Source organism: Paralichthys olivaceus, chromosome 7 (assembly GCF_024713975.1).
Source record: "Paralichthys olivaceus isolate ysfri-2021 chromosome 7, ASM2471397v2, whole genome shotgun sequence".
Classification (NCBI taxonomy): Eukaryota; Metazoa; Chordata; class Actinopteri; order Pleuronectiformes; family Paralichthyidae; genus Paralichthys; species Paralichthys olivaceus.
The window spans coordinates 9,978,965-10,002,413 of record NC_091099.1 but is presented as its reverse complement, the minus strand read 5'-3'; the positions used below and the strand labels follow the sequence as shown (position 1 = coordinate 10,002,413).

Here is a 23,449-nt window from a genome sequence, read left to right as displayed (position 1 = left end):
ATATAATCTAGTTTTATAACATACATTCATAAAGTAGTTTGAATTCCTTTTAATTTGACTCAAACATTTTAATTAAAACCGATAGAGTAAATGTTTACAATGTGGACTTTGCACATCTAAAGTCATTTGTTGGCCAACTTTTAACGTTACTTGTTTTGTTACCTGGCAACGCTTGGTTTCCAGGACCATGCGGAATGTGACGAAATATTAACGTGATAAATATTTTTAATTTGTCGATCGACAGATTAAAGATGGCGAAGACAAAGCCTGTTCTGGAATTGAGCGACCTGAACCACTGCCTGCCACAAATATCTAAGGTCAGTTATTGTAAAGGTCCAGTGTGTAAGATTTAAGCGAAAGGGATTAATAAACAGGAATTGAATATAAAATAATCGTAGAGATGTTTTCACTGGTGTGTTTCATCTAAATTGTTCAAATTGTATTCTTCATCCTAGACTGGGCCCTTTATATTTATATACTTGTACAGGTCCTTTCTACAGAGGCCATCATGTTTTTGTTTTTTTACAGTAGTCCAAAGTGGACAAACTAAATACTTTTTATGACAACTGAAGGCTACTGCAGGCTCTCTGTCATGTTTGGAAAGGGAGGGAGAGATTAGGGATATTCAGCTGCAACTTTCGCCACTAGATATCACTAAATTCTACACACTGAACCTTTAAGAGGAAATGTGGACAGTAACATTACAGGTAATCACAGCCCTGAGGTCAGCTCCTCAGTACGTTATACACATGACCATCTCTCTTTGAGAACCATTATGACTTGAATCTTCATCAATCTTGATCAACAAGTTTTAATCTTTATTATCATATTCCTCCTCGACAACAGACCCTGCTGACAGCTTCATGTCTGTCATGTCCCAGTGATCCAATACAGTTTCTGAAGAACACTCTTGTGGCCCTCTACGGACAGGATCATCTCCAGGATGTAGACTGGTAGGTGCACCTCCTTCTCCTGTGACTCTTCTAAAGACGAGCACACGGTGGCTCACTTTCCCAACTTTTTACTGCTGCAAGAGAAAGTCGAGTTGGGTCATTAAAACAGATTAAGGGAGGTGGAGAAGCAGTAGCTGGGTAGTTGTGGGGCAGCAGTAGCTCAGTCCATAAGGATTTGGCTTGGGAATCGGAGGGTGGCCGGTTCAAGTCCAGCATGGACCATAACCATGGAAGGTGGACTGGTAGCTGGAGAGGTGCCAGTTCACCTCCTGGGCACTGCTGAGGTGCCCTTGAGCAAGGCACCGTACCCCCCAATTGCTCATAGGGCGCTTTTCCTGGGGGCTGCCCATCACTCTACCATCTCTCTCTCCAAAATATGCATGTCTTTGAGCCCTGTCTGTGTGTGTGTGGGATTGTGGGTTAATGCATGTATTAAATGAAAAAAAAAAAAAAAACATGAGTGTAAAAAGAATTTCCCCTTGTGGGATCAATAAAGGAAGTTTAAGTTTAAGTTAAGTTAAGTTAAGAAACCAGTTTTCACACACATTCAATCTCTTCACACTTAAAATACATTCAGTGAAAGGAACAGCATGTATAAAAAACAAACAAATGAAATTGCAGATAGTATATTTTCTCAATAATCACACTGTGTTTGTAATTGCATCATGTTCCCTGTTTCCAGCTATTTAGCCATTTAAGTTTATCCTATTGCACATTTAGTCATTTTAAAAGGCATGACTCATTCAGTTTTAATCATTATCTTTTCTTGATGTCAACTTTTTTTAAGGCACAAGTTTGTTACTGATGTAGAACAGTGGACAGCATCCTCTCTGACAAGCAGGACAATGGGCGTCTACATGGATCCAGATGACATGGTATAGTATGGTTTATTAGCATACATGCCACTGAAAGTAAAGTTAAATCTCAGACAAATCACTTGGATTCAAATGAGACGGTTTCAGTGCTTTTATAATAATTGCTGTTCTGTATTCATTTCTAGTTGTCCTTTAGTCTGCTGGAGAAGGCATACTGCTGCTACAGGAAAAGTTTAACAAGCGCCTGCTTCAGGTAGACCATCTGTGCATCTCATTCCAATATAGGTCACATCATATCCAGACAAAGATGCATATCATAATATAGGACATGTTCTGTAAATTCATTTGATAATAAATACAATTATTAAATATTATTTGCACTAATAAATAAGAATTAGTGCCCAAAATAGAGTGATGTAACAACTAAATTATTGATCATTATATGAAACGAGATCATTTTTTATTGTCATATGATGTATGTTGACTTCAAAACCAGCACAAGTTCTGATTTTTTTTTTTTAGAGGGAATGAAGAGGGCCATGAAACTCACCTTACATGGAACTTCTCAGAAATATCAACTTGTGATTCATAGAAACAGATCCTATTGAAAACAAAGAAATGTTCAACAGTTTTCAGGAGTTTGAGAATTAAACACATGTCTGTGGTAGGAACACTTACAGTAACAAAAGGACTCTCTGCCAATCAGTGGTTTGACCTACAATTAAAAGAAAAGAAAAAAGAAAAATCACAGCCACAATTTTCAGCATCAAGATGTGCCAAATATTTCCAGCTTCATATTTAAATCAAATGATTCTAGTTATAAGCACTGCAGTTATGTTTACATTTAAATATTTAAAAGTTTTTGCATACCATTTTCTCTCACTGAAAGTATTGATTCTTCCTCGGTTCTCCACCTCCTTCAAACAGTGGTGCTCTTTGTTGTCTTGGGTCAGATTTCCATTGGTCTTTAGCGGTCTTGTCTTCAACGTGCTGATATGGTGAATAACGGGTGTTTGACAGAAATACTTTGCTCCTTACATAGCTGTTTCTTGACTTCTTAACATACGTGTTCATATTTTTTGGTGATTGTTTGGTGCCTCTTTTAGGAGGAAGCCTTTTTGTGTTTCCACCTTTTCTCCAAAAGACACCACTGGGGATAGAAGCTGACACTTTGGATGTGGACAGTGTTTTAGAGGGGCGGGAGGCCCTGGTGCTGGGCTCTCTGATCACGTTGGCTGGATGCTTCTGCACAATGGTTGGTTGTGTGAAGGTATGCAGAGGGTCAGCAGTGGTATCACTCACAGATCCACCATTTAGAGAAACGCCTCGGGAGTCCTGGGTTTTTTTAGTACCATGTGTATCACCAGGTAGAAACCTATCAGAACTTATATCCCTGACTTCAAAGTTCTTGGACTTTGCTTCATTGCCAAATAGTCTTGAAAAGACTTTTAGTTTTGAGTTTGGGTGAGAATTCGTTGGATAACTTGCATGAACATCATTAATCTGAGATGAGATCCCCCTCTGGGTGGAATCTAAGCCATTAGAAGGTGGAACAGAAGCATAGTCATTCATTTGTTTTGGTTCCTGAATGGCGGACACAAGATTCTCGTTGGACAGGTCAGATATTTCAGGTTTTGCCTGAGCACTGATGGACGGATGGGAAACACTGACCCTCTGGTTTGGGAGATAGCCATCATGTCTGCTTGACTCTTGAGAGCTGGAAGGTTTCACACTGAACAGGTAAGATCTGAGTGGCTGCTTTATGCTAAACACTTGATCCCGAGGTTCACTTGCTTCAATACCCACATGGCTGCTACTCCTCTGAGGTGAACGGTGAAAGTTGGAAACAGGCAGGTGGATGATGGGAGCAGAGTTTATATTGTTTGATTCCTTCCCAACAGTAGGTTTATATACCAGAGATAATTTGGCAGGTATTTCCTTGTGTTTGGATACATCTGGGATGTAGAATTGACTTCTTGGTGCACTAACAAATATACTTTTACCGTAGGAATTCAAAGGCTTCTGCAGAGACAAGACATCAACTTCAGTCATTCTGGGCTGCTCTTCTCTTTGGAAATCAATACTCTGTTGATACCCAGTTAAAGAGTCTCCACTGGGAGATGAATATGTTGGTTGTGTCATAGTTTTCTCAGAGGTTAGAGGTTTTACAATGGATTTCTTACTTGAATAGAAGCTGAGATCTCGAGATGGGCTGTTTGTGACAGGTGATGCAGTCACATGGCCACTGAAAGAATGAGACCCTCCTAAGAAATAGCTAGGAGGTTTTTGTTCAGGGAGGTTGTGGCTTGTTGACTGAACTTCATTTTGCACATCAGCAGCACTTGAGAAAATATCACGGTTTTCCCCAGAAATGCCATCATTGGCCAAACTTCCATAATCACTTAAAACCTGTTCTGTGGCTCCTAAATGATTCTGCGAGTAGAAAGCAGAGCTGGATCCAGATTCTTGGTCGTCATAACCACTGGGAGAAATTACACTTTCAGTGGAGTCGACAGGATTAAAGAAAGAGAGGCTTTCACTCATTGGTTTGTGGTCGTTGGCATCTGGTTCACTCCAGACTACATTTTTACTGCGGTCATCGTGGGCAGATCCGTCCTGCACAGAATTAGAGATAGAAGACTCTCCATTAATCATTTCAGCACCAGAAGTCAACTCATTTTTCATCGTCTCTCGAGCAGTTTGAAAATGTCTACTTGAGTCGCTTCCTGGTTTTAAATAGGAGCTCTTCATTGTCTCTATGAACCGTCTGAAATCTTTGATTGTTGGGAAGCTGATGCCCTCCACAGTTGTCTCTGGTGTGTGCTGCTTCAGTAAAACACCAAAAGGATGTTGGGTGCTTTCATATTTCTGCACAGCAGGAGAGGAAACCGCATAATATTCGTCCTGCTCCTGTCCTGAGTCTGGTTGGTGTAGCACCATGTGTTCACCAAGGCTGGTAACATCAAAATGAACTGGTTCTCTCTGAGGAGAAACAAAGCTCTGCTCCCCCGTAACCTGTGTTGTATCCTTCAATTCTGTGTTTAAAGAGTGAAACTGGTTTGAGGTTTGTGGGTTCTCATGGACATAGTAGCCATGTGCAATGTTGCAACCTATCAGGAAATAAACAAACATTAAATTCATGTGGTTGAACTTAGCTGTGACTAATGATACAAAAAATAAATAAAAACTTACCTTTCTGTGGAGGAAAACAAATGCAACCCCATAAAAACAGAGTGCAAATCCGAGAAACCCTGAAAAACAATGAAGTTAGAACAAAATAACTTCAAATGGGACAAATTTAATCGAAGATACACACTTGTGTCTTATTTACCCAAACAGAAGATCCATGGCAGCAGGACGCAGACTATTAAATCAAATCTGCCAGACCAGGTAACAATCAATCATGCTCTGATCTGTCCCTCTCCAGAGAAAGTTTGACAGCAAGACGATGACAGGGAAAGATCAGGGAAGGATACTCAAACATTTCAGACTCTGACTGCAGTGAGGTGATTGCAGCAGCTGGTGCTGTGTGAAAACCCAATTAGACGGGCAGTGGAGCATTTTTTCGAAGGACATTTGAAGACTTAAATATCTCTAATATAAATTCAGAAATGTATCTGGGAACTTACAGGTAGTTTAAAAACACCTGTTGCCTCCCTTTTTATGGCTTCATATAAATCCTGATATAGAAATTCTTAAATTATAGAGTCATACAAAGACTTTGTAAAAGTGTATTGTGGCTACATCCAGTTTAAAAAAAAAAGAAGATAAGTATAGACGTTTTACTCTCCTATGTATCCAGTCCAACACCTCTGGTTTTACTCATAACTTATAGTGATGTCTGAACACATTCTCATCCACTCTGCCCTCCTCTCTCTCTCTTTTTCTCCCCACATGAACTACCTGCCGAGTAGCTGCAACAACTGATTACAGCACGTCAACTCAAGATGAATGTTAAGAATGCAGAATATCAACTCAACAATTGAACAATTAGGATGTTGAAACCTGTGTTTACAGAATTATATTCACCCATCACAATTTCACTCTTTGAATTGTAGCAAGAGAGAGTGACTCAGGTGGAGCTTCAGGCAGAACCTTGACACATGTGAATGAAAGTGTTGAACATTTTCTCTGGATCATTGTTAACAAGTGAGCACATGCATTAGGATATTCTATTTCACAGATTCCCTTTCACCTCTTAAGTCATCTCCCTCTGAACAACCGAACACTCGGCTCTGTCTGAATGTCCAAACCTGCTTCAGCTGAGAAAATCCTCAGCATAAACCTATTTGACATAATGATTCAAACTAATCCATGAGTTTTATTTCAGTGTTGCTGATTCCTGTCCTGTTGAGTTGATGCAAGCTCCAGACAGCCTGTCTCTGTGCACGTCCTCTGAATTAATGATGACCTGTGTCCACAGGAAGTGGCAGAGTTTCACTGTGCAGAGCAAGAGAGATACCACAGACCTGGCTCTGAAGATGGACGTGACAATGAAACACTTTGAGAGGAGATGCCAGCGGACTGCAGTCACCAAATGGTTGAAGTGGGTAAAATTACACAAGAAGAAACAGGCCGGTAGGTGACCTACAAGTATTTCTGTGTGAAAAGAATATTCATGGGGGCTGTTGGCTGAACTAATGTGAACTGACTGTTTTTGCAAACTGTGACTCTCATTTTTTAGCCAGAGAAAACAGGGCTGTGGTAAAGAAATGTGTCCAAACTCAAAGTCTTTCCTGTCAATAAGTTTTCCCCCGCTTTAAACACCCACTCCTGTGACTCATTTTGTCCCCTTTACATTCACCATTAAAACTCTTGAGACTTGGCTCTAATGCTAAAATCCAAATTTGTCTCAAGATTCTCTAAAATGCAACTTTGTGATCATGATTTTTGTTATAATTTAGCTCATATGTTATCCTAGGCTAAAAAAAACCTGCAGAATTCCAAACACTTGAGGAGATGTTTATTTTCTTTCCAACTAAGCTGCTGTTGAGAAACTGGAGGGACTTGTAAACGCTGGTCGCCTTAAACGCATCATAGCTGCATGGCATAATGTTTCAGCGGAGTCAAAGAGAACAAAAGAATACTTTAAGGTACTGTTATGTGGAATTTGATAATAAATATTTATTTCTAGCAACATTCCTCATTGTCTTTTTATGCTTCTTGCAGAAGTTGGATATGGGTTTGTTGGAAATCTGCAACAGAGACCACCAGATTAGAGAAGAATGTGACAGACTCTCCATGCTCCCTAGCAGCGTCTCATTGAAGGTAGTTGATCTTAAACCTCACAGTGTTCATGAAGTTGACACGCACAGTATGATGAGATCATACAAACCTGTTACATAATACTCAAAGTGGACTTCACTATAAACATATTTCCAGTGTCTGAGAGGCCAGTTGATCAAAGTCAGTCACCACCAGCTATGTTGTAGTTTACCTACCAACTGCACAGAGAGGACGATGTTTACAGTAGAGATGTTGCAGAGTTATAGTTTCCTGTATATTCATTGTAATATTTTTCTAAATCTTATGTAATTGTTGAAGTAATTTCATACCAGCAGATGTTGATAAAATATGTTATATATAAATATGTTAAAAACCTCTTCTTACTTCCCGTCTCTTCTAACACTGATGTGTTGTAGCCTCTGTTTGCTTTGGATTCTCATTTGCTGGAAATGCGAGAGCATTTTTTGGCTTTGTTTGCTCTGGAGTTTCTGTCCAACACCTCTCACAATAAATAATGTTCCAGCATGCCTATGTTTGGAGCGAGAGAAAAGGGCTGCTTGTTCACTGTGCCTTGCAAAGTGGCAGTGCCAGAAGTGGCAATAAAAAAACACATCTGGACACCCTGACATTGGCCAGAGTTTGGATATGGGCTGGATATGTGAAATTAAAAACATATGGACCAAATGTCAGTCAGAGGGTCAGTGTGGAAATTATTTAATTGCACTGATTTGTGGATATTTCTCATAATGCCTGACACAGAGGAAGTGTTATCTGCTTAAATCTTAAGGCCAATAGGAAATTATGTCTCTCCTCTTTCAGCATTATCATATATGTGGTTTCATCATTTTTTTCAGATCTTTCAGTATGTAGAATTGCGAGACAGGTTGAATTGTGCTGAGGTTTGTTGTGCATGGAAAACTATCATCCAATCCAGCAAACTGTGGAGTCAGGTCTGTACAGAGATTGATTCTTGTATTTAATTAATGGAAATGTTTTAAATCATAGGAGGGGGAGTATAAATGCTTCTTCATTTTCATCCCTGTTAGATCAATTTCTCTGTAGAGAAACACTGGACAACCGACAGCACAATGAAACAAGTTCTGCAGAACTACCGACCATTTGTGATCTATCTTAACCTGCGAGGCTGCACATCACTGACATGGCCCAGCTTTAAATGCATCAGTGAGTTTTCTACATCTTAACATACATTTTTTTTGTCATGAGCAATATCCAGGTTTCACTTGTGTGTGCATTGCAGATCATGATTTAACAGTAATAATTACAAGACAGTGAATAAGTTGACAAATCGTATATTTTGATTACACTGACGACACATAAACGCAGCACTGAAATATACAGTTTCTCCATCTGATACAGACTGTTTTATAATATTGAAAGGAAATGACAGTAAGGGAAACAAAAAATAATCAGGGTCCAGGTTTTATTTTCAGGACAGTCTGATGATTGTGTATTTCTGTGGAACCCTCAAGTGTCTGGGCTCCAGCTCCTCCTGCAGCTCTCCCTGCGCCTCCATCGGTGTGTTCCAAAGCTCAGGGTCCGTTTGTTCTTGGTCTATTCTGCTGATATGTCTGTCCTTTGGACACACTCTGTTGTAGGATTGCACATAGGCCTCCACCCGCTCCCCTGTATGTTCAGGAGGGGAGCGACAGATAAGGCCAGAGTGCCTCACTCCTGGGTGCAGACGCAGCCAGTACACCATGTAGTGGATGCTGTGGAAAATGGAGTCAGATTCTTAATGAGGATTTGCATTTGTGGCTAATTCAATTCGTACAGATTTGAGCAGGAGAACCCACCTGTAGTCACAAACCCAAGGGTTCCCTCTCAGTTTCAGCTGTGACAGGAAGTAAAGGTCTTCGAGAACCCCGTACTGGACAAAATGGAGGCTGTTGTGTGACAAGTCCAGCTCATGGAGGTGCAGCAGCCCAGACAGAGACGCTACAAGAGAGACAAGACAGAGATTCATGGGCAAAGCATCCACTGGTTCCTCACTTAGCACAAAACATTTAGTCCTATAGCTGTTTAGTAAAGAAAAGTAAAAGTCAGTGGTGCAATAAACTTAGATTGGACTGTAGAGGCTCATGTTCAGTTTATTCCTGAATCACTTGGATACAGTAGTAGCCAAACAGTTGATGATTGTTACTCACTATTCAAAACGTATGCTCTGCACAAATACAGCAGAATGTTTCTAAAAACAACACATGGGGAACAACGTCAGCAGCAGTTGTGTAACATGCTCTCATGGTTTAAAATGCTGCTGTATGGGTGTTCAAATGTGACCCACATATTTCATTCACAGATAATGATTCTCAGATTTACAGTAATGATAATGCAACACACATAAGGTTTTTTACCTTTGTCGATGTGCTCCATGTTGTTATTACTGAGGTTCAGGAATCTGAGGCCCCTGGCTGTTTGGAAATCTTTGGCTCTCAGATGACGGATTGAATTGTTTGACAGATCAATATGAACAGCGTCCTCTGGGATACCTGTCGGCACCTCAGTTAGACCTGGACACACAGAGGATGAGGTTACTTAAGGGGGTCCTCATATACATTTGATTATTTTACATCTGCCAATAAATAACTTAACTGCATTCATATGCTCCCAATTAATTTTCTTAATATCTTAAAAATATTTCCTCTATACTATCCAAAGACTGCTCTGAGACATCAAGTTGAGTTTTGTGCTGTGAGTTCAGTCAGACGCTGGGAAATATGCTCTGCCTCTATCCACGACCTGAGTTTGACACTAATGTCCAGGCCTCCTGCCAGTAGGAGACAAATAGCTGTAAAATTGATTTAGTCTATTCTTAGTAAAATTTAAAATGCCTCTATATGTTTTGCAACAGACTTGTTCTGAAATAGTAGCCAAACTTTGTTTAGCTGGTGCTTTCCAAGTTGTTCATGAGGTGACAAATGACTTTAACATGGACTCGGTCAGATGTGGAGGAAGCGAGCAATATAACATTGAATAAAAAACACCTGCCAAAACCAGATGTGTCTCTCTGCCAGCTCTGTGTCTGGCCCTTAAGCTTCTTTAGAGAATTTAAAGTTTATTCATTCCAGTCAGGCAACAGTAATATTTCATCATGAGCAAACAAACTCGCTGACTTACACAAATATTTCATTTAACCCTTCTGATCCATATGAAACATGCTGAATTTTATACCTCAAAACACATGGCTACAGTTAATCTTCCATATTAACACAAATATAAGATGATGACAGACTTGCCTCGTTTCGTGCAGTCCATTCGTATTTGGGGGAAGATGTAGGTGTGGCAAGTTGTGGTTATGTCTGGTTTGCTGCGAAATGGAGCCGGCTCCACAGGGCCTGGGGTGTCCGTTTGGTCGCCCTGTGGGACACCGGTCAGGTCTGACTCCTTACAGAGCAACTGAGGATCAATCTGCTTCAGCTTCTTGCCTTTAAACCTGAAGGGCTCTGCACACCTAGAGAAGGAAATACAGTTGAGCCATGAATCAATCAAATGTGATATTTGGAGGCAGTTTATTTTCTTTCTGGGATTCAGTGATGACTTGTTTGCCTCTGGGATCAGAGCAGTAGATCACACTCTATCATCATCCTTGGCGTAAACATTCACCTGGCATATTTTCCTAAATTGCGGTTGCTTGGGACCTGAAGGGTGCTTATAAGACTGTCCATTGGGCAGAGACAATTCCAGGGATTATCATATAAACGCAGGTAACGGATGTTTGGCATGGGGATGAGGGCCTCCTCATTAAGCGTTTCCAGATTATTGTGCTGCAGCAGCAAGGTTTTAAGTTGCACCAGGCCCTGGAAGGCCCCATCCTCAATTGAAGAGATCCGGTTCTGCTGCAGGTCCAGAGTAGTTAAACTCTCGTATCCAAAGAAGGTCCCCTCACGTAGGACTTTGATCCGGTTGCGTGCTAGAAGGAGGTGCTTGGGTGCGTTGGACCAGGTTTGGGCGTTGGGAACGGAGGAGAGACGTCGTTCCTGACAGTCCACAAAGACGTCTCCGGATTCTGTTGACTCTGAGCAGTCGGGTGGCACAAGCCTGGAGGGGCCTGATCTGCTGTGACGCCCAGCACCTCTGACCCTGACAGTGTTCAAACACAAAGACATGTTCAGAAATTATAATGAGTCTGTGAAAAATGGAATGAAGTGAAGACTAAATCCATACCTGTCGTGTGTGAGTTTGTGTCGCGCTCCTTTGAGGCCTCTTCCTCTTCCTCTTCCTGACCTTTTCATGTCGATGCTCGGGAGCAGGAGGAAGAGCAGGAAGGCGAAGAGGAGACTAGAGGTCATGTGCATCCTCAGCTCTGCAGGGTTTGTCTTTTCAATTAGAAGAGCTGGAGCCAAAGCACAAGTTTGAGATAAAAAGTCTAAAAAAACAGGCTTAAAAAAAAAGCAATGGGTCAGCAGTGTTGTTGTTGATGAAAGAAAGCTGCTGCCTACACAGAGGCTACACATTGCATAAGAGATCATAGCCGTCCAGGAATGTATGTACAGCTTTAAAACTAGACCACTATATATCATACATGTCATATATCACTTAACACATTACAACCTACATCATATTCATAGAAAAAATGTATTTACAAAAGAAATGGACCAACTGTTTATCTGCTCTTTACTCTTTTTCTGTATATTGTTTTTTCTAAGGTGAATGCAGAAATCTCCAGGAGCTCAATGTATCAGAGTGTTTTAATGTCACAGTAAGTAAAGCACTGTTAAGACCATAATGTTTAGATGGTGGTAAAATCCTAAATCTATAAGTAAATCCATCACAAATATTACTGTTCACACTATCAACAATTTAACATTGATAAAGTATTGATAAATTAACAAAAATGTCCTCATTGTTAATGTTTAGAAGAAAATCACAGATAAGAGTAAGATCGCAGTTGTCCGGTATCTTATTAAGTTTTTACCTGGGCCAAGGAGGTTATGTTTTCACCTCTGTCTGTTGTTTTGCATGTTGTTTGATTTAAGGGAAAATTGCACAAAAACAACAGGACAGATTTCTGCGAAACTTGTTGAAAGGGTGCTTTTGATCCGGATCAAGAAGTCTTTTATTACTTTCTTTAACATTGTCAAATAGACGATTTTCCAACACCTTCACCATTTTCCCTCAGAATAATTTAGGGATCTTAGTGAAAATCAGACTAAAGAGACTGATATCTATGAGGGTGTGAAATGTGGTGCAGTTCTAAGTTGTTTTATTCCTTGTATTATTTATACATTTATTCCATCTCATGAAAACCAAAAATATATAAATCCTTTTTTAATGCACCACTGATTGTGATTGATTTTCTTGCGGTGATGGTAAAACTTGACCCCTTGCTCTTTAACAGGATACAATGGTTCAGGAAATTGTCGAAGGCTGCCCCAGCCTGCTCTACTTGAACCTTTCCTGCACACTTGTTACAGACAAAACTCTCAGAGAACTGTCCAGGTAAAACTCCAGATGTGGTAAATCCATCAGGCGTTAGGTTTTGTGATTCGAGTTGTGCTCTAATACACAACTGTGTACCACAGTGATCTTTTCTAGCCTCTGTCATTTTAGATCCCAGAATTATCCCCATTTGTGTTTGTCCACCAAAAAGAAGCCTGCTGGGTCTTATTTCACGTCTGAAAGCAGAGTGTGTACAGCCATTGTAACGATTTAGAACAGATGTGGAACTCACAACAAAGTTGGCTAGACTGTGTGATTGCATCATCGACAGATTAGTGAAACAACAGTTTGCAGTCATTGGCTCTCTCTCGCTCTCTCTCCCATGGGTAGCAGTGTTGTGTAAAATGTTTTGGGATATATTTCACATTGACCCATGCCAGAATTTTGTTAAAAACAACATAAAAACATCTGTTATATTCACAAATCATTTGTTTCTTATAAATGAATCTAACAATCTGTTTTGAACAGAAACTGTCTCAACCTTCAATACCTGAGTCTGGCCTACTGCTACAGATTCACAGACAAAGGATTTATGTACCTGACCACAGGGAAGGGCTGCCACAGTCTCATCCACCTCAATCTGTCCGGCTGCACTCAGGTCAGTTGTTGCTCTCCTCTTGGTTTGGTTTATAGTCCCAGCTTCAACTGTGGATGCAGAGTCTGTCTTGGATAGATCCAGTCCCTGTTCTCTGCTCACACGTGTCTCCTCTCTCGTTTCTGGCTCTCCCCTGTTTGTACTCTTTCAGCACTTTAAGCGAATGGATGAAAAGTGAAGGAGAAGCAGAGTAAAAGGCAGCTGTGGCCCAGTGGAGGGTTGGGTTTACACAATCATCTCTGGCCCACCCACTCAAGATGTGCACACTCCATAACATAAGACACATGCACAGCAACATAAAACACACTCTCCTCTGGAAATGTGCGTTCATTTAGTTTGGATCCAGATGTATGGTTTCACTTTATGGGGCCCAGAGAATGTGAGCACTGAGGAAAACAGCATCCAGGAAAATGATTCAGATTCCAACGTGGACACACATTTTCCCCTCTCTCCTCCCAGATGACTGTAAACGGGTTCAAATACCTTTCAGCTGGATGCCCTTCACTTAGAGAAGTTGTGATTGATGACATGCCCACACTGTCCGATAACTGTGTCCTGGTGAGTTTCATCATTTCTTACATCTCAGGTTTCACACAGTCTTCACTTCCCAGCTCTGTAACGGCTGCGGCAGAAAATAAGGAATAAATTAGAAAAGAATTTACTAAGTCAGCTCATGCATAACTGTGTGACCACACATCCTTAACCCCTTAACCCCTTTACCCCTTTAAACTTAGTTTGGATCATCCCTCATCTCTAATAGGCACTACTTGCCAGATGTCGCTGTCTATCTGCCATTTCTCTTCTGGATGCTCATCATCTTTCCGACATAGCGTTTAAAGCCATCAGTGAAGCAGCCACGCTGAAGACTCTCAGTACAGAGGGTGAGGTCATGTTGCAGCCTAGAGCCTGAGGTCAACACATGAAATACTACAATCTTGATACAGTTGTTCTGTCTTAAGGGAACTCCCAGCTCTCAGACGTCAGCTGGGAGGCTCTGTGCAGCAGCTCACAAGGCCTCCACAGACTCCACGCCGCACAATGTCCTAGAATGACTGACACCAGCCTTAAGTCTGTGGCCACCCTCAAGAACCTGCAGTACCTGGACATCTCGCTTTGCAACAAGTGTGTATCTGCAACATGAAGCATCGAGGGGAAATGAATTTGTCACAGTAGCAGACAAAGTACAGAGAAGCGAAATACAAAAAGCTTTAAGTCAAATAAAATGCAGTTAAAACCAAAGCTTTATGTACACAGGTGCACAGTGCACATTATGTAAGTTTCTGTGATGTCATAAGCTGCATGAAGTAAATGTGTGTGTTTCAGGGTGAGTGATGCTGGGATCAAATATTTGACTATAGGCTCCTCAGTCGCCAAATTGCGAGAGCTGAACGTCAGTCACTGCCGGCTCCTCACCGACATGTCTGTCATGAGGATCGCACAAAGGTAGACAAAGACACTACGCACTTACCTTGTAATGGTCTGTTGATATGTGTCACACAGCAGTTCTTTTGTGTTTGTGTACAATCGATCAGGTTGTGTAAACTCTCCCACCTCAACTTGAGTTACTGTGTGAAACTGACCGACGCGAGTCTGGAGTGGCTGAGTGGCAGCTCGATCTGCTCTCTTGACCTCAGCGGTTGCAACATCCAGGATCAGGTATCATTTAGATTACAGTCACACATTCCTGGAGAACATAAGGACCCTTGTGTTGAACAGTCTGTAACTTGGTAGTTTTGTGTTTTTTTTAGGGGCTGGCTGCCATCGAGGACATTAGCCTGAGGAAGTTAGTCCTTGCAGAGTGTGTCAACATCACAGATATTGGCATCGAGGTATAAATCCAGCTAGAGTTTCAACACGTGGCGAAACACGTTTTGATGAGTCAGTTTACTTTGTTCTCCAGTGTTTGTTAATGTCGACCCTTGACAGGAAATAAACATAACCACTTGTTTTCTAGGCAGTTTTCAGGAAAGTCATTATTCATTCACTTACTGTTTCTGCCACAAACAGATGTGAACATGTAGATGTGACATCTTCTTGGAGATGTGGTTTCTCATTAACCTACATGGCATCAGTTCACCTTCATCAAAAATCTCTCCATCATTTCATTTGTTCCCCCACGACAACAGAAGCTGTGCAGGAACATGAGAGATCTGGAACGTGTTGATGTGTCTCACTGCGTCGCTCTGTCTGACCTGGCCATTAGAGCCATTTCATTCTACTGCAGGAGTCTAGTCACACTGCGGATGTCAGGCTGTCCCAAGGTACACACGTGCACACACACGTGCACACACACACACACACACACACACACACAAAAACACTTCCTATTAAAGCCTTTTTAATGTCTATTGTGTTTTCTTTTGTCATTTCATGTAAAGAAAAATGAAGCGCATGTACAGGAGCTTGAAACATGGTGGATCTCTAATTACCTTCACTAAGGAGTTTTATGTTTGTTTTTTTGGAAATAAGATTACACAAAAACTACTGGATGCATGATCACAAAACTTGGAAGAAGTATGTGGTACGGCTCAGGGAAGAACTCGTTTGGTGCAGATCCTATCAGGGGGCAGATCCCTGTCATAGATCTTGATTTAATTTAAGAAAACTGATATCTTCAAGTGTGAGAAATACTCTACTGAATGTCATTGTAGTTCAAAGTCAACATAAGAGAGCTACGTATGTTATGTTGCCCTTCATCTTTCTTTATTCACATTGTTTTCATTGGTCCACACTTTCTTGTTTCCTCTTCTCGCCTCAGATGACAGACATGGCGATGCAGTATCTGACAAGCGGATCTCAGTACCTGCGAGAGCTGGATGTGAGCGGCTGCGTGCTTCTCACCGATCGCACGCTACGACTCATAGAAAGGATCTGCCCCCCGCTCTGCTCCGTCACGATGACCTGCTGCAGCAACATCTCCAAGTAGGACACAAACTTCAAAGAGTGCCGCAAAGTCCCGCATGAGGATGTTTAATGAGAAATGTGTGTTCCCTCAGGGCGGCCGCCTTAAAGCTGCGGCCTCGTGTGAAACACTGGGAGCACAGCAACGACTTCTCTCCATACAGGACTGGAAGCAACACAGGCAAAGTTCTGCATCCAGTAACAAGACCCATCAAGACTGAGAACACCTGGGAAGTGGTGGAGCACTCAGTGATCACAAGAGCAGCGAGTACAGAGAGGATATAAACAGATCTCTATTAGTGCTTTATAAAAAGAGAGCCTCACGTAGCCTCACTGTCAATCAAACCACAGCGGCAGCACTCCATCGTATATTTGTGAAAGAAGCATTTTCTACAAACCAACATTGGAGATAATCATTCAAATGTTATCAGCTTCACCTTCTGTGAGTTTATCATTTCTGTCTGGATACAATCTCAGACATAGCACTACATCTGCCACCTCCCTGACACATTATACTTCATCAGCTCCTCACATTGGAATGCTTTACTCTGCGGTCTTAAGTTTCATCCTGCAGATGACAGTTTGTCTTCCACATAAATACTTCACAGACTCTTTGATGCTTTTCTATGTTTTTACATGACTGTTTTGCCTCAGGCGTCATTTTTCCTTGTAGGATATGATATACTTCTCTCATTGGAATACAGCTAATTTATTTTGTATGCATGCATTTCGTTTGCTCCACATATATTTTGTTCAGCCAGCCATCACAAATCTCCGTGTCAATTGTAACAACTAAGTGGATGTAGTTTTAAAAAAAAGCTTACCTACATCATTTTAGCATCATATTCACTGTACATCTTAGCTGGTGATATTGATCTGTGTCAGTCTAACCATATTACAGATTGACAAACTTAGTATAAAATGCTCTTGTTAAAAGAAACATAGTGATGAAACACACAGTTGAGCTGTAGCCACAATTCAGAAATCACTAGACTTAATGATTTAATGATAGAACTATTTATTACAGATGATCCAAAGTGTGAATGCAGTGTGGTGGCGATGCTGCGGTGGCCAGTGAATTCAGCCATATTAAGGTGTTAAGACATGACTATTGTTGATATAAAATAATTTGTGTAGCTTTATACTTTGTTGTTGCAAAACTTTATCATTGTTAATTTGTAACATTTCAGAGCTTGTTAAATATATTTCAAATCTTTGTAATTGTTTTTCCAGTGAATGTGTTTGTGTACACATTATTGTTCCTGTTCCCTTTAAAACGGTTTAGTTATTTATGCTTATTAAATTAAAATAATGCATTTTTAATTTACAACCTTGATGTCTTGCTTTGCACTTGGTTTTAATTCTACTGTTTAACAGTGTGTGGATTTGTTTCATGTGAAAACTAATTCTGGGACATCTAAGATGCTCCACTGAGATGAAGCTCATTATAGTTGAATAGTTCATTTGAGGCACTAGCATGACGCTCTTTTGGGATGTGCAAAGAGGATTTTAGGAAATATGTTTAAAGATATAAATATGAATTGTTAAGATAAACATTTTGTATTTATTAACTTTCAATAATAGGCATGATTTAAAAAAATATATTTTGTAACTAATTAAATATGACAGTGAAGACATTTGATGCTAATGTCACAAACTGAGATTTCTTGTTCAAGTTAATATTTTATCATTAATAACAAACCAGTTGTAAGTTACACAGTTCACTCCCCACCCTCAGGAAACTGTATGTACACTGGTTTTTAACACATAGAGAACATTTGTTAAATACTATAGATATCATTTCCTCATTAACAGTTTATCCTGAGCAGAGAGTTCATCAGTGAGGTAAAGGTCTCTGTCTGTAAGTGTGAAGTCAGTCACAACTCAGCTCCCCAGCTTCAACGACTCAAACCAGCTCTGTGTCTTCAGAGTGACAGATCCTCGGTCTGCCCGAGCTTTCACCCACCGGTCCACTGGAGACGCTCCATTCAGATAACCTGAGAGAATATTTGGAGGATGTAACAGATACAGAAAGGTGGTTGTTAAGGGTTTAGTTAATTCCCCTGTTTGTGTTTTTCAGCAGGATAACGCAGAAACTACTGGACAGATTTCCACGAAACTTGGAAATAACCCATTAAAATTTGGGACAGATCCAGTTTAGTTTTTCTGCTAGTTATGAGTATTTTCTTTTTTTATTTTACATTTTTGTGAATTTCACAAGAAATAATGTAGAAATCTTGATTGTAAAAATTCTACCTTTATAGGACTGATATCTATGAGTGTGTGCGGAGCAGCTTGAACTTAAGGAGCCTGTTGTTGCCTTGGCGGAGATCCTCGTTCTTTCTTGAACAATAAAATAAAGTGTAATGTCATGAAAACTAATAATGGTTTACCAGTAACTGTGGTTTGGCCTTGAGCTGTGTGGTTTTCTGCTCCATCCAGGACAACATCTGGGAGGATTTCCACCTCCGCTCCGCAGAGCTCCACCCCGGCTTTCAGTGAGGATGGGACACGCACACACACCGCTCCTGCGTACGACAGGAGAATGAGAGTACGACTCAAAAGGTAGCTAGGGTTCATCAAATGAATATTTTCCTCAAACCGTGTGTTTACCTTCCTCACTGTGGAGTTCAGCACTGCCGCCATCTCCCACATAGACATCGATGCCTCCGCTGTGAGAGGAAACATCCAGGGAACTATTTGAACCATCTGCGAAAGCAAAGCAAGCCTCACGTGTTTTGCTTTTCAGCAGCTGCTGATAGAAACCATACGAAAGAGATTGTGTAATCAGTCTGCTCACCTATGACTGTATCTCCAGACACGTTCTTCACAGAGGCGTCACCTTTGAATCAAAGACAACATAACGAGCTGTCAGATCATTTAAAGTAAACTATAGGTAAACAGAGACGTTAAGACCGTGGAATATTAGAGACACACGACCTCTGACACATACTTTACTGTATCATAAACCTGAAGTTTACAGGATAATTGTTTCCATGCATTCTTTGATGTGAGGCCCAATACTGTGAGGAACAGATTAAAATTCTACGAAGATGATGCACTCATCATTCTTCTCATCGTGTCATGGAGCTGTTTGTCTTTCTCATTCCATCACTTCTTCCCACAATAGGTGTTTGTTTTTTTTACAACCAACCTGTTTTACAGCCGCATCCAGAACAAACAAACAAGTACAGAATACGTCAGTAATTGTGAGCACATTGCAGTTAAATGGACGTTGTTGGGTCAGAGCCCAGAATTCCTCACATACCAAAGCCCTGCTTGACCGACCAGTTTAACACAACACAGATGTGTCACACTGCACCACATGAACTCTGTCGTCCCAGATGTCACAGTGACCTCCAACAGCGACAGGATATTTTAACGTTTAACTTTTATTTATTTATCTAATTTTATTATAGCCTTGATCTTAACAACTGTTTAAATCATTTTATAATTTTTTCTTTATTCAGCTTTTAATTATTTTCTGATTTGTAACAATTGTATTCTATTTGTGCTCTAATGTTGTCTAATGCTGTGAGATCTTCAAACTGCTTTGAATGGTTTCGCACTGTTCACATTTTTAACTTGCAAGCACCTTTTAGCTGTGTTTTATCATTATTGGTGCAAATGGCTGGAGATGAAGTTGAGAGGATCCTCTTTCTCCTCCTCCTCCTTCAGTCCTTATGTCAAAGTGTTCTTGAAAAAATGTTGAACTCCCAAAAATGATTTGTTTTATTGGAATGCAGTTGACATTTTCACATGGTTTATATCTTATACATTTTTAAAGGAAATACAACTCAGTGATAGATAAACTATATTTGTAAGGCCTTTCCTTTTTTTTGCTGTGTTCAGTATGTAAAATCTTCAAATTCTAAATATCTCTAATTATTTGACGACGCTTCCTTCCAACATGAAAACAAACCCTCATGTTTGGTGTGATCACAGCTTAAAGGGTTATTCTAAGAAAGTGGAAATCTTGCTATTAAAAGGGTTTAATGACATGGTTTCCTGTTTATACCTTGAAATCAGGCTCCCAGTCCAAGTTTCTTAATATCTGGGATGTTTATTTTGGACGTTCCTCGACCTCTAGTGTCCATGGACTTTTTTTCTGACCCTTAACCCACTTCTCTGTTTTTGTTTTGTTCTAATCTGTGTTTTACTTTGTTGTGTGTATTCGTTCATTTTTGTGTTATTAAGTACACATTTCATAGATAGCATGTCAAAACAAAAAAATATCTGGTAGCAATAACTGTCGAATAAATGTGGAGTGAAAACTACTCTGAAATGTAGTAGAGTCAAAGTACTAACTGTAATTCAAACTCATCGCAGCAATAGAGTAAACTTCATGCTTCCTGCTTCACTGTCTGCAGCACTGACCACACAAACAGCACAGTTGAGGTTATATACACATACTATACACTTTATAGATGCTTATATAGATGAGAGGTGGATGCTACTGCTAGCTCACCGTGCACATGCCCCAGCTGTACTCTGCCTGAGCACGAGGAGATGCAGCTGGAGTCAGCGTAGATGGCTTTGACCTTCAGAGGCCCGTGTTCTGTTGAGACATTCATCCTGGTGCCCTGGAGCTTCTTGACATCCACAGCCTGCGAACACATGCAACCCATCACTGCACGAGGCCACAGGCAGGTGATGTGGTAAAACATAAAACTCAGAGCTTTTTAAACACATGTGGACAAATGAGTGCTGTGCCCTTCATGCTGGAACGAGACCTTTCAAGATGTCGTCAGGGACACTATCAGAGAGTTAACCATGGTAACAGCAAGCGCAGTTTACAGTTTAAAATAAATGGAGGAAAATCTGTCTGTTGATTTTCTCAGGAACTGTTTATTTAATAACTTCACAATTGCCTCTGCATTTGTTTGGATCCTAAGCAATACACCCGGGAAGTTTGATGTCCATCGGACAAGCAATTGTTAAGACATTTAAAGGATAGAGACACACACACAGACAGCCATGCCTGCATTCATAGTTAGACAGTTATGGATTGTGTGTTCAGGCTGCTGCTGCCCCCTAATGTCTGCTGAGTGTGAGACCAACCAGTACCAAGTAAAAACACACTCGTCCTTACACTGTCTCCACGCGTCCTGATGTCCACATTTCCGTGGATGGTGCCCACACCTGTGACATGTCCTCCACTGGACTGCACCTCCACCTGATGACCCTGAGAGACAATAAAAAAAAGAGTGAGAGGAGCCGGCAGGACAAGTCACTCTGAAGACCAAGCCCCCCCCATACTGGAACAAGGGCCCATGATACTAGGAGGAGTCTAATGATGCTGTAGCTGCTTAGTTTCGTCCGTCTCGCTTAATATCTCTTCAGCTAATAAGGTAATGATAGCATCCACCACTTTGTTAGCTGGGAGATTGATATTGTTGAAATGGAAATCCCCAGCTCCACCTTCACACACAAACTGGATTAAAGAGGTGGTGAATTTTCACACACACATTTGAAAAGACCTGGAATGTCTTTATGTCATATGTCAACAGCGCTGCCTTTCATATTGTTATCTGGACTGAGCAGAAATTTGATTTGTTTGACATACTGTGTTTTCTTTGTTCTTTCTTCCTCTAATAAAGTTCTAGTCTGTTGAGGGAGTATGTGCCATTTAAAATAATAGCTCTGATTGTTTAATGCCAGGAGCTGCAACCCACACAGCCCCACTGGGTTTACTTGAGAGTAAGTTTTTGTGACATATGCTGTTATTGTTTTGGATGTTGTTTTTGAAGCAATTGATTTCCCTAAATGTCAATCAATATTACAATATCACATAACTGCTGATATCAGCCATTAAGAAACAAACCGTGCACAACAACACCACATCGGTGCCTCCCTGTGTGTTTTCCATGTATCCTTGGTGTCTGCTTCATGCCACCACCCACCTTGACAGAATGCAGCAAACAGTTTCCTCTCTGTGTTTGCACTTTGCAGATGTCGCACTCCATTTTCATTACACTCACGTTGCCTCGTCCTTCAGTAGTAATGAACAGATCTGAGACACACACACACACACACACACACACACACACACACACACAAACACACACACACACACACACACACACACACACACACACACACACGTGTTATTATCCAGGGAAAGATGATAGTTGTATATGTTCCTCCATTGACTCATCACCTCACACTCACTGCTTTTAATGGGAGCAGCCACATCTATGGACACGCTGCTGTTCACCTTCTCTGCAGAGATGAGCAGCTCTCGGCTCCGGTCATCGTACCGGACGTGTAAGTGATCCAGACCGACCTCCTGCTCGCCCTCCGCCCCGTGGACCGTGACGAAGGCTCGGTCGGCCTCCGGGAAGGTGTGCGGGTCCAGCGGGTGGATGGAGACGCTGCAGGAGAGCCGAGCCCGCACCGAGCCGAAGGGGCTGACGGTCAGATCCCACCGCCTCAGGGGCGGCTGCGCCCCCTCGTGTGCGGGACACTCAGCGGGGACAGAGCCTGAGAAGGACCGGGAGGTGTGCAGAGGACACCGGGGGAGAGTGAGGGACCAGCGGCGGAGGAGTCCCACACCTCCCCGCTGAGCTGCTGAGCTCCAGAACATCATGGTTCCCGGGAGATGAACCAGCTCATCCACACTTTACACGGTCACAAGTTAATATCAACACAAAGTAGAGACCTGAGGGAGCAGCCATTCAGACAGCATGGTCACCTCCATCACTCTGAGAGCAGACTTCCTGTTGGAGCTCTTCAGGATAAAAGAGACATTTACAATTTGAGCAAACATGGATGCAGCAGCTGGTTATGTTCAGTGCTGGTGTGAGTGAATAATGAAAAATGATGAATAGATAAATACATTTCTTCTGGAGGGTGTAAAGAAAGTGTTCAAAAATATGAAACAACAATCAAACAATCAAAAGAATGAAGTAGAATTTGTTGTTAAAACAAACACAATATGTTTTTGTGACTAAACAATAACGTCCGTACCATGTTTATGCATTTGTTTGTTATTTTAGGGGTAAAATTTACTTTTTGATCATTAATAATTTCCTATTTGAACATCGATGGCCTTTGTTAATTGTCAATAATGAAAACAATTAAAGTCATTTTCTGAAATCATAAGTTGCTGCTGGCTCCTGGTTGAGTCCACCTTGCTCACCCTCATTGTTCAGTTTGTCTCAGCATAAATATAAAGTTAATTATATAAAGTTAATTTAGAAGTATGAGACATGTAATACAGACCTGATATAATGAGCAGAGCCCAATGTAAGACCATTATTAGCCTTTATTAACACAATAGATGATAAAATATATTATACTATGCATATGTTGGATGTTGTTATTCAGCTTCTTTCTATATATGATGTAGTATAAAGCAGATATTTTACATGCTTCTTTTTGTTCGATATTTGTAACGTACATTTTGTATTTTTATCTGTTATAATTCCCTAGGTCTGTATTTATTTCTACCTTTGGTTGGAGCAACTGCAACCAAAGCATTTCTGATTGGGATGATCCTT

At 40.9% G+C, this 23,449-nt stretch overlaps 4 protein-coding genes across 5 annotated transcripts; 1 reads left to right on the top strand and 3 right to left on the bottom strand.

Moving 5' to 3' along the window:
• Window positions 1-37: 37 nt before the first annotated feature.
• Window positions 38-17,274, top strand: fbxl13 (F-box and leucine-rich repeat protein 13). Its single transcript, XM_020078929.2, has 21 exons — window positions 38-317; window positions 847-953; window positions 1,741-1,828; window positions 1,954-2,021; window positions 6,192-6,346; window positions 6,752-6,861; window positions 6,938-7,036; window positions 7,849-7,944; window positions 8,041-8,176; window positions 11,659-11,711; window positions 12,351-12,451; window positions 12,920-13,049; window positions 13,506-13,604; window positions 13,807-13,927; window positions 14,006-14,168; window positions 14,370-14,489; window positions 14,579-14,702; window positions 14,795-14,875; window positions 15,173-15,307; window positions 15,805-15,968; window positions 16,043-17,274. The coding sequence occupies exons 1-21, from the start codon at window positions 252-254 to the stop codon at window positions 16,230-16,232; spliced, it is 2,406 nt and encodes an 801-aa protein (XP_019934488.2). The 5' UTR covers window positions 38-251; the 3' UTR covers window positions 16,233-17,274.
• LOC109624353 (uro-adherence factor A-like) lies at window positions 796-5,298 on the bottom strand. 2 transcript variants are annotated; one of them, XM_069528609.1, is made up of 6 exons: window positions 5,100-5,298; window positions 4,961-5,019; window positions 2,639-4,878; window positions 2,447-2,483; window positions 2,319-2,369; window positions 796-1,027 (listed from the first exon to the last, which is right to left on the bottom strand). In XM_069528609.1, exons 1-3 carry the CDS (start codon window positions 5,114-5,116, stop codon window positions 2,648-2,650), a joined length of 2,307 nt encoding a protein of 768 aa, XP_069384710.1. In that variant the 5' UTR covers window positions 5,117-5,298; the 3' UTR covers window positions 796-1,027; window positions 2,319-2,369; window positions 2,447-2,483; window positions 2,639-2,647. The 2 variants fall into 2 exon arrangements, with proteins under 2 accessions (XP_069384710.1, XP_069384711.1); XM_069528610.1 differs by having other exon boundaries at window positions 796-1,024.
• LOC109624350 (leucine-rich repeat-containing protein 17-like) lies at window positions 8,289-13,435 on the bottom strand. The gene is made up of 7 exons (XM_020078932.2): window positions 12,990-13,435; window positions 11,177-11,345; window positions 10,616-11,092; window positions 10,249-10,463; window positions 9,367-9,522; window positions 8,809-8,950; window positions 8,289-8,724 (listed from the first exon to the last, which is right to left on the bottom strand). The coding sequence occupies exons 2-7, from the start codon at window positions 11,305-11,307 to the stop codon at window positions 8,442-8,444; spliced, it is 1,404 nt and encodes a 467-aa protein (XP_019934491.2). The 5' UTR covers window positions 11,308-11,345; window positions 12,990-13,435; the 3' UTR covers window positions 8,289-8,441.
• Window positions 16,946-22,680, bottom strand: fam185a (family with sequence similarity 185 member A). The gene is made up of 8 exons (XM_020078933.2): window positions 22,119-22,680; window positions 21,851-21,960; window positions 21,040-21,132; window positions 20,416-20,554; window positions 18,748-18,789; window positions 18,561-18,656; window positions 18,341-18,475; window positions 16,946-17,944 (listed from the first exon to the last, which is right to left on the bottom strand). Exons 1-8 carry the CDS (start codon window positions 22,534-22,536, stop codon window positions 17,832-17,834), a joined length of 1,146 nt encoding a protein of 381 aa, XP_019934492.2. The 5' UTR covers window positions 22,537-22,680; the 3' UTR covers window positions 16,946-17,831.
• Window positions 22,681-23,449: the final 769 nt, after the last annotated feature.